Source organism: Labeo rohita, chromosome 20 (assembly GCF_022985175.1).
Source record: "Labeo rohita strain BAU-BD-2019 chromosome 20, IGBB_LRoh.1.0, whole genome shotgun sequence".
NCBI lineage: Eukaryota > Metazoa > Chordata > Actinopteri > Cypriniformes > Cyprinidae > Labeo > Labeo rohita.
In genome coordinates, this window is record NC_066888.1 from 28,427,574 (window position 1) to 28,443,929 (window position 16,356).

At 31.6% G+C, this 16,356-nt stretch overlaps 1 protein-coding gene across 4 annotated transcripts in view; it reads right to left on the bottom strand.

The window, feature by feature from the left end:
* Window positions 1-16,356, bottom strand: part of LOC127183168 (kelch-like protein 29) — a 331,992-nt gene that overhangs the window by 154,110 nt on the left and 161,526 nt on the right. For 3 of the 4 annotated variants that reach the window (XM_051139032.1, XM_051139031.1, XM_051139033.1), the window contains one exon: window positions 5,824-5,971. In XM_051139032.1, coding sequence (XP_050994989.1) covers window positions 5,824-5,971 — 148 coding nt within the window. Of the gene's footprint in view, window positions 1-5,823; window positions 5,972-11,115; window positions 11,188-16,356 lie in introns of those variants that run through there. The other variant, XM_051139034.1, reaches the window with a different exon arrangement.

Here is a 16,356-nt window from a genome sequence, read left to right on the forward strand (position 1 = left end):
CCTAACTTTTGAACAGTAGTGTATTAACAAAGCAAACAAGGTCAGTTTTGATAGTAAGTAATAAGTTTGCACTATCCATGTTTTTAAATAATCAGTAGGTAGTCACAGCAGCAAATCAAGATTTGCTATTCAGAAGTACAGTAGAAGCTTTTAGCATATACTGACATTTAAACAGCATCTGATTGTACAACAATCTGAGTCATCAGCCGTGGGCAGCCAGCAGTCAGCCTAATGGTTAGGGAGTCGGGCTTGTAACCAAAAGGTTGTGGGTTTGAGTCCTAAGTCCGGCAGGGACTGAAGGTGGGGGGAGTGAATAACCAGTGCTCTCTCCACCCTCAATACCACAACTGAGGTGAGTCCCTTGAGCAAGGCACTGAACCCCCAACTGCTCCCAGGGCGCCGCAGCGATAGCAATATGGCTGCCCACTGCTTCGGGTGTGTGTGTTCACTACTGTGTGTGTACACTTGGATGGGTTAAATGCAGAGCACAAATTCCGAGTATGGGTCACCATACTTGGCCACACATCACATCCCTTCCTTTTCTTTCTCCATTTTTAAAGAAAAGATCTAAAAGGTGGTCTCAATGTGATGTAAATTCTTCAGGGGCACATGTAGGTCTGACTTTTCTCAAATTTTTCCAGCAGTGACTTGGTGGTGTCGACGTTTGAGTCAACCCAGAACTAGGGTTTGGTTCCAGATGTGGGATTTACTCATAACAACTCTATTTTCCTCTGTGACAAAGGCATCCACTGGAAAATATTTCTTTATGCATTATTCATCTTCTGAGGGTCGCATCAGAGTCATTCACCAACACAGTAATGTACGCAAGAAGCAAAAACCTCCTCGTACTGTTTATATTCATCTCTATACCATCACTATAATTTCAAAGACAGACAGAGCTATGATAGCAGATCCTACGGGTGCTTGCACACTAGAGAAACCTTCTCTGAAGGAGTGTTCGATTCATATGAAGGTGTAAAATTTGTTTTGAGAGTGCGGAAAGAGCCGGGTCAGTCTGAAATCAAATGGGAATTTAGTGAATTGGATTTTTGAAAACCTGGACCTGTTTGAAACTCTCATTGGTCAGCGGATGTTTACTTTAGTGCATCAGCAATTTTCAAAAACCCTTGCGTTCTTCCTTTACATCCTGACGCACCATCGGCACTGAAATAAATGGATCTGCAAATGTTCCTGTATAGTGAATAGTCAAGTGCATAAGCACTGTAATGCTGGACTAGAAATGTTATTAGTCTGGGTTTGGCGTACAGCCTAAAAAAAACAAAAAAACAAAAAAAGATTTTATTCAAAGATATTGACCTAAAATCATTAAGAGATCAGTAAAAGTTTTATTTCTGAGTATTTAGTGCTCACTGTCCAATTTTGGATGATCCAGCCCTTGTCTTGTCAAACCACTAACTGGTCTCTCACACATTTTTAATATAACAAAGTACAGAAAGTTTATTTTCAGTGTATCACAGAGAGTATGATTCATTTTAAACAACGACCGATGTCATCTCATGCCAAAGAAATATCTTAGTAATGCATCGCCCTCATTGACATCATCGACTTGGTCTCGACCTGGGACAGTTCAAGCAAAAAGGAAAATCTTGTCATCATTTAGGTGTGTTAACACTTGGCAGGCTTGGCTTGATTAAAATGAATTCTGGTCAAAGACATCAGAATATGTATAACTCAATACCTTTATTGTAACTGCTCAATAATTAATCAAAGTCCATTGATTAACCGGTGAAATAATAGTTGATTAGTCGAGTAATTGTCCAATTATTTAATTATTTAACTGCAAAAGCTGAATAATAAAAGCCCACTGATTAATCAGTGAAATAATCATTGATTAGTCGATTAATTGTTTAATTAATTGTTGATCAGTCAAATAATCTGTCAATTATTTCATTATGAAAGCTGATACCCGAGTTCGATTCCCATCTCGAGGTCCCGATTCCTTTCCCCTCTCTCTACCCAATACCTTCCTGTCATCTCTCCACTCTCCTCTCAATAATAAAGTAACAACGCCCCCCAAAATAAATGAATTGTTGACTAGTCGATTACTGTGTCAATTATTTAACTATAAAAGCCAAATAATCAAAGCCCACTGAATAATCTGTGAAATAGTAATTGATTAGTAAATTATTTGTTCAATTTAATGTTGATTAGTTGATTAATTGTTAAATTATTTAATTATTAAATTATAAAAGCAGAATAATCAACCAAAGCCCACTGATTAATCTGTGAAACAATCATTGATCAGTTGATTAATTCTTCAATTAATAGTTGATTAGTCAAATAATCTGTTAATTATTCAATTATGAAAGCTGAATAATCAACGTCGGTGAAATAATAGTTGAGGAGTTGATCAATTTTTCAATTAATTGATAATTAGTCAAATAACTGGTCAATTAACTATAAATGCTGAATAACCAATCAAAAGCCCAATGATTAATCATTAAAAAATAGTTGATCACTCGATTAAATGTTCAATTACTTATTGATTAATCAAATAATTGGACAATTATTTAACTATAAAAGCTAAACAATGAATCACAGAAAAAAATCCCACAGATTAATCTGTGAAATAATCGTTGATTAGTCGATTAATTGTTCAACTGCTTGTCAATTAGTTAATAAATTTTTTCAACTACTTGTCGATTAGTTGTATTTAATGGTAAAAGTTGAATAATCAAAGCCCACTGATTAATCTTTGAAATAATCAATGATTAGTTTATTTTTTGTTTAATTAATTGTTGATTAATTGATTAATCATTCAGTCACTCATTAGATTATAAATAAATAAATATAAGTTGGGGAAAAAAAAAAAAAAAAAAAAAAATATATGTACACGTACACAACAAGCACATTTAGTCCAGCACACAGCATTGTTTTGGATGTTTGGTAAGTTTACAAAATATACGTCACAAAAGCTGTTCAAATTGTGACCGTATACATTATTTATGTTTAGTATCTTAAGGTTGAGACTTAGTGAACGCTAAGCTAACTGCACCCTCATGTCTTTCCAAAATTCATTCCATTTTTTTTTCTGCAAAACAGAAGATATTCTTAAGAATGCAGTGGCTTTCATTGTATGATACACTCTTTAAAATATCTTCTTAAGTGTTCCACAGAAAGCATGCATGGGTTTGGAATGACATAATAGTGAGTAAATGATGACAATGTAGACTTTTAAGCATGTTTAAGTCTCCGATTTAGTCTTTTGAGCATGAGGTCACAGAATGGAAACCAGATTGCAACTGTTTACCGTATGGTTTACTCACAATGCAACATGGCAGATTTATCTCATGAATATGTGCTCTCGTGGCCTGTGCCCTTCCTCCTCCGGCGCAAAAATAGCTCCTCAACAATGATGGTCCATAACACAAAATACACCAGGCGGGGAAAAGATTAAAAAGCATTAATCATGACATTGGCCTTCACCGCACTGTAGTCTGAAGAGACGGAAATATACTAGCGGGAATAGATTCACCGCAGCCTGAATGAGGTGCGTGCATAATTCAGAACAAACTAAAGGATAGCAGCACTCAATTTCAACAGCCACGGACACGCTAACAAAAGAAAGTCCAATATTTCCTAGTCTATTAGACTCAAAAGTGCTATTAACCAAAAGCGTAATTCCCAGAGCATTTAAGCATTTTCTGCAGATTTGTGCACTGCAATCAAGTCTTTTGACGAAAAATCTATCATTAGATTATTAAAGAAATAAATAAATAAGAATGAAACTCAATTATAGCCCTTGCTTCAGCGCTGAAAAGCTAATGAAATTAGCAGTATGGATCCTAGCGTTGATTGCTCATATAATTACAATGTGCACGGGGATAAAATAGTTGTTTCATAAGAGCGCTTTGTCCTTTCGGAAAAGTCTAGATCTCTTTTTTCAAGTTAAATCAACCACTAATTATTACAAGGGCCTTTTTTGATGAATTTAAATTAAAGTGCAAATCGACGTCATGCGAGAGCCAAGTCTTTGTGAAAGTTTGGGGAAAAGTTTTTCCGAAACGACTTCCTCAGTGCGCGCTGCTAACATCATGATTAATTAATGCCCGCAGAGTCGTTATGTAGCTTTTTTGTCTCTGAGCTAATGGGACGCAGATCTTGGCTCCAGATATGTCATATTACACCGAGCGCTGTCGAACGAGGGGAAGTTGACTGACGTCTCACTTTGTGTTTTGGGTAGGTGCCGGAAGCGGGACCCTGTAGAGCAGCAACACAATGCTAACGCTGCCTCCCTCTGTGAGACTTCGGTTCCTGCTTAAACGTCTCAGCGGGGGGCCCCTGTGGAGGCCCCAGGGGGCTTGAGAGAAGGGCGTATAAAACACACGCAACTGTCCTCCTCAACAGCGATGTCCAATTTCCCATGTATAATCACTCAGGAGAGGCCAGTCCAGCCAGCAGTCTGTCTTTATTACCTGATCATTCAGATTTGATGCGAGGAAACGGCCATGTAGCTCATTACTGCCTTGATTTCATGTGTTTGATGCTATGGCATGATTAATTTCAAAGCAATATCTAAAAAGTCAACACGCATGAGCCCATATAAGCTCACTCAAACAACTAAGTATGTTAATATGGTAATTTCTAGTCCTGGATGCTGATTGGTCAAAAGCACATTCCAATCCATCTGAAGACACACCTCTTCCACAAGCAATTGATCAATCTGCAGCCATAAACTAAGACATGTGATGTACTTTATTTGTAAGTCACTTTGGATTCTGAATAAGTGTATAATATACACAATGTAAATATGAAATTAGTAGATATGACTTTTACCACACTGCAGTTTGTTTAAATTGGGAAGCACCTACTTAGAATTATTTGAATTAATAACAATAATATATTTACACAGAAATATATTTACAATTAACTATAAAAAACTATCACAGTTCCCAAATAATAATAATAATTAAAAATATTAATTGTAAAAAAATATTGTAAAAATGGTAAAAACTGTCTTCAACACTGACAATAAAAAAATATAATTATAAATTATAATAATGATTTCTGAAGGACCAGTGACTCTGATAACTGGAGTAATGATGCTGAAAATGTACATCACAGAAATAAATAACACTGAAAATATAGCTAAAGAGGAAAAAAAAAAAATACAAAAAATAACTCCTTGCAAATTTAAGTTATATTTCACAATTTTTTTTCACCTTGTAAGTTATACTTACAAAATATATTCAAATAGAAAACAACCATTTTAAATTTATATTTCACAATATTATTTTTTTAATGTATAAACTACATGTGAAAACAAAAATTGAGTCATTTAACAATGTTATTTTTTAGCTGTATAAATTACATTCGAAAATATATGTAAATAGAAACTGTCATTTTAAATTTAATTTATATTTCACAATATTACTTTTTTTTATTGTATTTTTGAAACAATACATTGATTTTCAAAAACTAAAAATTCTTACCAACCCAAACTGTTACCAACTCAAACTTATCAACCACATCTGTACAGAATAAAAAATATAAAAAAATTTAACATTTTTGAACTAAGTATTATTACCAGCTCATATCAAAATACATTGAGAAAATGTTATTTATTTGTATTTTATTTTAAAGTGATATATTGGCCGTTGACCGGTCAAGTAAAATCAAGACTATTTGTGTTTTCAACTCTTTTTATGATTTAATTTATTCATAGAGCTGCAGCTTTCATCCAAAGTGACTTTCAAACGAGGAATACAACAACCTGAGCAACTCATCCAAGGAAAACATACTGTTTCCTGTCTGTTGTCCTCATCTGTATGGAGAAACAGATGAAGACAGGGGTCGACGCACCTGTGGTGTCGCTCTCTCTGTGCTGCTTGGTGGGAGGCTCGTCGGTCTCCCACGGGGTGGACTGGTTGATGGGGGTCTGGCCCCATCTCACTCCAGGAGCCAATAGGAGACTCGGAGTCTGCGTCTCACCGGGAGAAAGACCCGCCGCCTGTGAAGAGACAATACATACGATTGAGATCAGAATATATGACACAAAACTGCTTCTATCAATGGTACTTTTCATCCAATCACACAGCAAATGGACACAGATCCACACCAAATACTCTACACAAGAGAAAAAGAGAAAATACCAAATAAATTAAGAAAAACCAGAGCCAATTACTGTAGCTTCCATAAACCCTGGATTTAATGGGTCATTTTATGTCGTCACAAATTTAATTTTACTTGATACCAATTCCAGATTCTGATTACATTCTATTCACGACAAAAACGTAACATTCTACCCTAATATAAATTTGAATAACTGTAATTAAAATATGTAAATGACACTTGTGTGTTTATGTCAGGTTTCCGCTTTTACGAGTTCCTCTGCGTTTTCTGCACGGCTGAAATTATGAGGCTCTAATTACACATTGTGAGGGAGTCTGGCTCTTATAATCAGTATTTCTCAAGTTCTTAGAAGTACTCATGTCAGACTAGGATTGGTGATTAATTATTTAGCATAAGAGTAGGAAAACTAGAAGTGTCGTGGAGACAGTTACTAAATGCCTTCATTAAAATTCCTCCGTTTACAGTGTACCGTAAAATGAGATTTAAACCAAGCCCAAAAATATCAGAAAGATAAAATAGCTTCATCAAACAGCGTAATTGCGAAGTGTTTTTGTATTTGGATCAACCTCATGGGGGCCTGATTAAATATTTCTTAAGTCAATTTATTTTTTCATCTATTTTATATGAGATTTGTACATGTACTTCACAATTAATCTAAAAAACCCAAGTCATAAAATCAAACAATAAAATAAAATCTAAAAGAGATCCTCAACTGTCCCAAATGAGGCTGTATTTTTTGAACAATTTATCTCAAACCGTAAATTCATAAAATAAAATAGAATACATACAATAAAAAATAAAAGTGATGCACAATTAATCTTACACAGTAAATTCATAAAATAAAATATCATATAAAATATTATAAATTAAAACAACAAAATAAAATAAAAATGATCAATGCACATCTACTTTATGTTCTAGCAATTCACAATCTTAAACAGCCAATTCACAATTAATATTAATTAATTAAATAAAAGTGATGCACAATTACCACAAATTAAGCTGTCATTTTCTAGCAATTCGCAATTAATCTTACACAGCTAATTCATTAAATATAATACAAATGAAATAAAATGATAAATAAGCAAATTCATCAAATAAAATGATGAAAAAAAAATCTATTTTATATATATATATATATATATATATATATATATATATATATATATATATATATATATATATATATATATATATATACACTACAAATTAAAATACAAAAAATAAATAGTACACATTTACTCCAAATTAAGCTGTTATTTTCGAGCAGTTCTCAATTAACGATACACAGCTAATTCATAAAATAAAATAAAAACACCAAGATTGCACATGTACTCAAAAAACATAAAATTAAATAAATTAATTAATAAAATTAAAAATTAAATTACATTAAAAATAAAATACAAGGATTGCACATTTACTACAAATTAAGCTGTCATTTTCTAGCAGTTCGCAATTAACCTTACACAGCTAATTCATTAAATAATATACAAATTATATAAAATAATAAAATACAAAATAAAATAATAAAATAAAATTAACTAAAATAAAAACAGAATAAAATAAAGTAAATAAAATAAAATTAATTTAACTAATAAATAAAATAATAAATAATAAAATAATAAAATAAAACACAAGTAACACATTTACTGTCGCACATTTACTACAAATGAAGCTGTTGTTTCAAGCAATTCACAACTAACCTTAAGCAGTCAAAAAAAAACCCCATAAATAATACAATTAAAAAATTAAATACAAGGATTGCACAATGATTAAGCAAATCTAACCTCGAACAGCCATTTAATAAAAAATAAAATAAAATAAAATAAAATAAATACAAAATAAAATAAAATAAAATAAATAACAGGGTTGCATATTAACTATTAAACTAAGCTGTTATTCACAAGCATTTTCACCATAAATGTTAATGATCAAACATATTATATAGTGCACAATGAAAAGCAAGGTATTTGTGTTTTTAAAGAAGCACTGAGGCACCGAAGCGTACTGTGCTCATAGAAACTGCCAGCTAAATAAGATTGAACGATTGCTGATTACTCGGCATGAAGGAGTGGGAGAACGAAGCTGCTCAAAAACAAGCCTGTAAAATAAACAAAAAAAAAAAGGGACTCAAGTTAAGATTAATAGCAGAGGAAGTTTGGAGACTTTGCTTCACTTGCTTTTCTTTGCTCAACTTTTATTGAGTTGAGATTCGGTGTCAAACAGGCAGGCGGAGTGACGGGGCAGTGGTGCGATCGGGGCAGATGTATGAGGCGAGTTCCAGAGAGACGAGTTAACCCTGCATCGCAACCTCACCCTGCTCCCAAACCCCTGAGTTAATGGAAAAGACCTCGTCATCAACCCTCTGCTCCGGCCTGCGAGTTTTCCTCTCTTCCATTATCCTTCCTGACCTGCGCTTTACTTCATCAATTTACCCATCATGCATCTCTGTCACCTCGGCCCAAAGCCAATTTGTTGTGGGGTTACGCTGCACGTTGACATCATCAACAAACGAAACATCTCATCATGACTGCTGCGTGCGGATGCAAAGGGCCGACCTCCAGACGGTAAGTGCTGAAGCTTTCTGTCCGCAAACCCAGCGAGTGTGTGCGTGCGCACGCTTTAGGCTTAAGTGCTGCTGAAAAAAACCTTTCGAGTTTGATCAATACATTTCAAAACCGCACTAATTCTTGAGTTCTGGGACAAAAGGAGCCACAGAACTGAAAAAGCAACATTTTCAGTACATGAAGGAATCAGGCTTATTATGGTCACTAAAACTATACAAGTTACTTACTAAGGCTACTTACTAGTTACTTAAGTTACTTAAATGAAATATAATAATATAAAATGACAAAATAAAATTATTTCAGATATTTCTCAATTAATAAAAACTCTTCAAGCTTTTTTTATCCTAAAAATAAAATAAAACAGCACCTAATTTATCAATGCTAGCACTATTGAAATTAATAAAATAAAACTTAATAAATAAAATAATAATATAAATATATAAAACTTAGTAACTTTATAAAATATAACAACTACAACGGAAGTAAAAATTAACAAACATTTTAGGGAAAAAAAAGAGACAAAAACAACAAAATTACTAAAATTAAAATGAAAATCTAAATGAAAAAAAAAAGTAAAATATTAATAAAAACTATAACAGTATCTCAAAGATACTAAAATAACAGTAGTGACAGAAAACTAACAAACAGCACCTAATTTACCACTGTTAAAGTAAAAAAAAAATCATATATTAATTATTTAATTTTTAATAAAAATTAAATTATTTTAATTATTTTAAATTATTATTTTATATTACATAAAATAAATGTAAAATAATGCAACAAAGTTAATAAGACCTCCTGAGTTTGACTAATATATGTGTGTGTATATATATATATATATATATACACATATATTTATATATACATATGTATATATATATGTGCATATATATATATATATATAAATATATATATGTATATGTATATATATATATATATATATGTATATGTATATATATATATATATATATATATATATATATATATATATATATATATATATATATATATATATATATATATATATATGTATATATATATATATATATATATATATATATATATACACACACAAATAATAATACAAATAACACATTTAATGGAGACATTATAATGCTGCCATTTTTATGGTCTAAATAAAATTGCATCTAATTCATCAATGTGATCACTGCTGAACAAAATAAAACAATAAATAATTAAAATTAAATTATTTTAAAATAAAATAAATAAATCTGCACCTAATTTATCAATGCTACCACTGCTGAAATTAATAAAATAAAACAATAAATAATTAAAATGACATTATTTTAAAGTAAAATAAAATAAATAAATCTGCACCTAATTTATCAATGCTACCACTGTTGAAATTAATAAAATAAAACAATAAATACTTAAAATTACATTATTTAAAAATAAAATAATAATAAAATAAAATAAAATAAAAATAAGGCGCATATTTACTAATTTTCTTATCTGGAAAGTAAGACAACGCCACACGGCATAGCTGTGATGTCTTCAAACCACAAATCTGTACCTCATTAATGGCAGCAGCATGCAGAGATGCAATAACCCCAAGCAATAGCCCAAACAAAGTCTACTTTCCTCCAAAACGCTCCAAAAATCCCAATGGAGAATTCCGGGGAGATAAAAAAGAACCTATTAGACTCTCTGTCCCTCCAGACTTCCAAAGCCCACCTACCTCAACTTTGTCCTAGTTCACAAAACCTGACAAACTTCGCATGAAAAATTGCACATAAAGGCCTGAGACTAAACAATGCTGTTGTTGTCCTGGTCTTTATGGGTCAAGATTGATTTATGCCTTACATTGACCGACAGTTACCTTGTTTCAGGACCACAACGCTCTGCTCGACACATCTAGAGCCTAATAACTCTTCGCCGCCTCTTGCTTTTTCCATTTTTTGCCCTGTTCATCTCCCAAGTGTTTTCTAATCCTCAAAAAAATGCATCATTTATGACGTGGTATTTTTCGCCGTAATAATCCTATGCATTTCATACGACCAGCTGTCACGAAATGTTAAATCTTCCTCACCCGGCCTGGCTTTTTATAAGCACGATTGTATCAAAACACAATATTGCATATCAAATTTTCCCGCAGTCCTGGTGAGAAACGCATAAAAGGCACATTTCAGACTTTTTACAGGCATCTGCTGACATCAGTGGGGGCGGGTGATGACAGACACTGTAAAACGTGGTACGACTCGAGCATAGCCGAGCATTCGCTGTTTTCTCGCCGTTTTAATTCATCTCTGGTTATACCAGGCCGCGCGTCCCTGGCGGGCCATTATCGCTGTGTGGCAGATGGCTTCCCTGACTCAACAGAAAACAGCCTGGGATAGTGTGTATGTGCGTGTGTGTCCTGTGCAAAACCAAGCAGCCAAAAATAAATGAATAAATAAATAAATGCGCTCATGCTCTTCAGCACAAAGTAGTTTACCGTTTGTAGTCGGCTGCGGCCTGGGAGTTTTCTGTAGCGAGCGTCTAGTTACAGGGAGGACTGTCTTTCTAGTCCACGGGGAGTGAAGGACACAGTGAGCACACGACACGCTCATGATGCAAGACAAACAACACACAAAACCAACTCGCTAAACAGTTCGACGCACACTCTTGCACTGCAAAAACCTATTTACTATTCACCAACCAACAGAGATTTGAATGCTTGGACAGTAATAATAAACACAGTATGTAGAAACAAATATAGACATTATCATAAATATAGCATCTAGTTTACCCGTAATTTAATAAATTGCAAATAAAATGAGCAGAGTTTAGAGCAGGGGGTTCTCAACTCTGGCCCGCAAGATCCATTTTCCTGTAGAGTTCAGCACCAATTCTAAACAAACACACCTGAACAAGTCAATCAAGGTATTTAGGAGCATTAGAAAGGTACAGGCAGGTGAGCTTGATCAAGTTTGGAGCTAAACTCTGCAGGAAAAAAAGATCTCGTGGATCAGAGTTGGGAACCCCTGGTTTGGAGAATAAATAACTCCCCACCTGTCATCACTGTTGAAATAAATAAATCAATCAAATTACATTATTTAAAATTTTCAATAAAATAAAATTCAATATAAAATAATAAAATAAATGCATTTAGTAAAGGGTTACAGTTGAAATTAGTAAAAATAAATAAATAAATAAATAAATAAATAAAAATCACAGTATTTTTAAATAAAATAAAATAAGCTGAATTTAGGGAAGGGTTACAGTTGAAACTAGTAAAATAAAATAAATAAATAAAATAAGCAGAACTTACTGAAGAGATACTGTTGAAATTAGTCAAATAAAAAAAAACATTAAAGTATTTTTAAATAAAATAAAATAAGCAGAATTAAGTGAAGGATTGCTGTTGAAATTAGTAAAATAAAAAGAAATACACATATGGGATTTTTCAATAAAATAAAATAAAATAAGCAGAATTTAGTAAAGGATTATTTTTGAAATTCATCAAAAAAAACAAAACAAAACAAAACAAAAAAACAGGGTTTTCAATAAAATAAAATAAGCAGAATTTAGTGAAGGGTTACTGCTGAAATTCGTCAACTAAACAAAACAATAAAATGACAGTATTTTTAAAAGAATTAATAAAGTAAAATGCAGAATTCAGTGAAGTGTTACTGTTGAAATTAGTCAAATAAAAAACACAGTATTTTCAAATAAAATAAAGTGCAGAATTTAGTGAAGGGTTACTGTTGAAATTAGTCAAATAAAAAAAAAAAGAAAAATTACACTATTTATAAATAAAATAAAATAAAATAAGTTTAGTAAAGGGTAACTTGAAATTAGTCAAATAAAAAAAACAAAAATAAAATTACACTTTTTATAAAATAAAATAAAGCAGAGTTTAGTTAAGATTAAAATAAAATAAATACAATAAAAACAAAACAAAGAACTTAGTGAAGGGTTACTGTTGAAATTATTTAAATAAAAAAAAACATTAATAATTACAGTATTTGTATATAAAATACAGCAAAAAAAAAAAACACAACTAACATACAAATACCTAAATAAGGTATATATTTCAGGCAGAACGTATCAATATTTCTTTAAAAAACACATTTATTTATATCTCTGCTTTTCTTTGTGAAAATCAAAAATATATACATTAAACTTAAGAAAACTTACTTTAATCTTTTCTAATTAACTGTAAGAAGCATTTGCCTCATTTATGATTGACAGTCTCTGCTGTTTTGATGCAGTTAACTGCTTCATTTAAAGTGAAGTGAAAGATAAAACGCTTTGCAAAGTTTATTTCAGCCAAAGTAAAAATAATTTTTAATTAGTTTTTATTCTGTTTTTACTACGTCCACTTCATTGCTATGGGATGGATGTTTTTTTTTCTAACTGAAATATACTCTACCTACCTCCTTATTAACTATTTAAATAAATAAATAAAATAAAATAAAAAATATTTAACTTTCTAATTCTTTGATATATAAAATTCTGTAAAGCCTGTCTGAGTTGGCAACAGAAATCAAAGGGTACGGACTTTAGTGACGGGTCAGTTCATTCTTAGTGAAGTCATATGCAAGCAAAGATGCTCTCTGATAAAACTGAACTCTATACAAATCATTTTTCATCAGGCTAATGGTGTCACATCACTCAAGAGTTTCCTCCATTAAGCATATTCACTGCTGCGCATTACACAGACTACAACTTCTACAATGTAATCTCTTAAATGTCATTTTTAATGCATGAGCAGGTCGCCCGACTGTATGGCACTTACAACAGGTCAATCACTCCTCGGCCAGTTGAAAAATGTAATCACTATGATTTTCCCCGTACAGGTGCACAAATGAGGTCTGGGGGACACGTCTTACTCTGGCAGGAGCCAGACTGGTTAGAAACGATTCCAGCAGGACCTTATCTGAGCACGCCGCAGCCAAGCATGGAGCTGAGGTAAATATCACCATGGTTACCCGCTTCCCATACGGCACGGCAGTGAACTAGCCCTTTTTATGGCAGGCCAGCATGCATACAGTAATCCCGCCTTGACATACTGTACATTTAGCTGAAAGATACGTACATTCACAGCAGAAAAGGTACGGCGTCTGTCAAACAAAACCAGGAAATACTAGAAAAGCATTGGTGTTGTAATTAGGGAAATTCATCATTGCAAGCAGATCATGTTTTCACATCTCAACAAAAAGCTTTTTTTTTTTTTTTTTTTTTTTTTTTTTGAGTTTGTACGAATAAAAGATCAAATTCACTAAACAGTTCAATGCATGCTATTCCATTGCAAAACCCAGTATCTTATTCACTAACAACCAATGGAAGATCAGAATGCTCGGATAATAATAAATATAAAATGTATGTATGAATGCATGAATGAATGAATGAATATACTGCACCTAATTTACCAATAAAATAAAATAAACAAAATAAAACAAAACAAAATGAAATAAAATAAAATAATAAAAAGGAGAGTTTAGGTAAGTACAGATAAATGTTTTATTTTAAGTCATTTAAAAATAGCATAAATAAATAAATAAAAGGAAAGTTTAGGTAAGTATATGTAAATATATTTTAAGTTATTTATATAAAATAAAATATAATAAAATAAATATAATTACCCTATACTTACCTGGATGGTCCCTTTTATTTTATTTTATATTTTATTTTATTTTAAACAAATTACTTAAAATAAAATATATTTACCCTATACTTTCCCTAACTGTCCTTTTTATTTTATTTTATTATTTTATTTTAAGTAATTTATCTAAAACAAAATAAAATACAACAGCAAAAATAAAATAAAAAGTACAGTTTAGGTAACCATTGATAAATACATTTTATTCTAAGTAATTTAACTAAAATAAATGAACAAATAAATAAAAAGGAGAGTTTAGATAAGTGCAGATAAATACATTTTATTTTAAGTAATTTCACTAAAATAAATAAAATAAATAAATAAAAAGAAGAGTTTAGGTAAGTATATGTAAATATATTTTAAGTAATTTATCTAAAATAAAATAAATTAAAAGAAAATAAAATATATTTACCTTATACTTACCTACACTGTCCTTTTTATTTTATTTTATTTATAAGTAATTCATCTAAACAATAATATAAAATAAAACAGCAAAAATAAAATAAAATAAAATAAAATGAGTTTAGGTCAATATAGGTAAATATATTTTATTTTAAGTAATTTAGCTAAAAATATATATATAAAGATGCAAATAATTATAAGGAATCTCTTTTAATCAGGTCACAGCAGCAATTCTTCAAAAAAATTATTTTAATCACATTACTCCATAATATAAATAAATATGGAACATGTAAAAAGCTTTGCAATTTATTACAGCCAACATAATAATTTTTGATACATTTTACTTTCTACAGATTAATTTATTCCTATAGGATGTTTTTTAAAGATTGTCTGTATTGTAAAACTCTTAAGTTAAATCATTTTTAAAAAAATAAAATAAAATAATAAAATATAATAAAATAAAATAAAATAAAATAACGCGTTGATCTAGTTTACAGCGTCATTGACAAAATACGCCATTGCAAGCCTATCATGTTTTCACATCACAACAAAGAGCTTCTTTTTATGTTGGAAGGAATAATGAATGCAATTCAAGCCACTCTTCACAAACCCCCTGATTTTGTACGTCCTGCAAAGCTCTCATGTTACGGCGAGGCTCTCCACGCATGCCAGGCGACATGAAGAATACGAGCGTTGAGTTCGCCGAACACAGGCTCTTTTTTTCAACCAAACAGAGGGGCCGTGGTGCGCCAATACATCTCCTACCACTCCACCGTCCTGTCCGACGCACCAAAGCACACCACACATCAACGGCAGGAGCACGGCAGACAATGGCTCTCTGTCCAACGGGGGGCCTGAGGGCTTCTTTACGCCTCTATTGTTCTACTGCCTTGGGTAACCTAAGGACTCTTGATCAAACGCAAGCCAAGATGAATAGCAACGTCGAGCACTTGAAGAAACCATTCAGTTCAGTCGCAAGGAGAGCTACTGTTTGTTTTAAAGGGCTGCGAGCACAATGAGCTACCTGACAGCATCTGCGGAGCATTAAACACAAGCCTACCAAAGGCAGACATTTATCAGCATAGCCACATTCACTTTGCAACTGCTCACTTACACCATGAAATCCTCAAATAAAGCAACTAAATAAAGAGCAATTTTCTCACATTTATTGTTAGATAACGTACAGTCACATTCAGGGATTTTAGACCAAATTTCGCTGGAGAAACAGTTCATTTTCAACTGTCAATAGTGTGCGACGTATAAAGCACTGTTCACAAAGAAATCACTTTCAAACAAAGCAGATTCTGTCAGCTAAGCAAATTCACATGACCAACTTGAACGTGACTGAAATATGCACAGGAAACCCTCAGTCGCAAAATTTCATATAACATCAATATAATAAAATAAAATAAAAAGGAGAGTTTAGGTAAGTATAAGTAAATCTGTTTTATTAAAAAAAAAAAAAATCTTAATAAAATAAAATAAAAAGCAGAATTTCGGTAAGTATAGGTAAATATATTTAAAGTAATTTATCTAAAACAATCAAATAAATAAAATAAAATAAAATAAAATAAAAAGGAGAGTTTAGAGTTTAGGTAAGTATAAGTAAATATACTTTATTTTAAATAATTCATCTTAAACAATAAAAAAATAATAAAAAATAAAATAAAGATTTTAGGTAAGTATAGG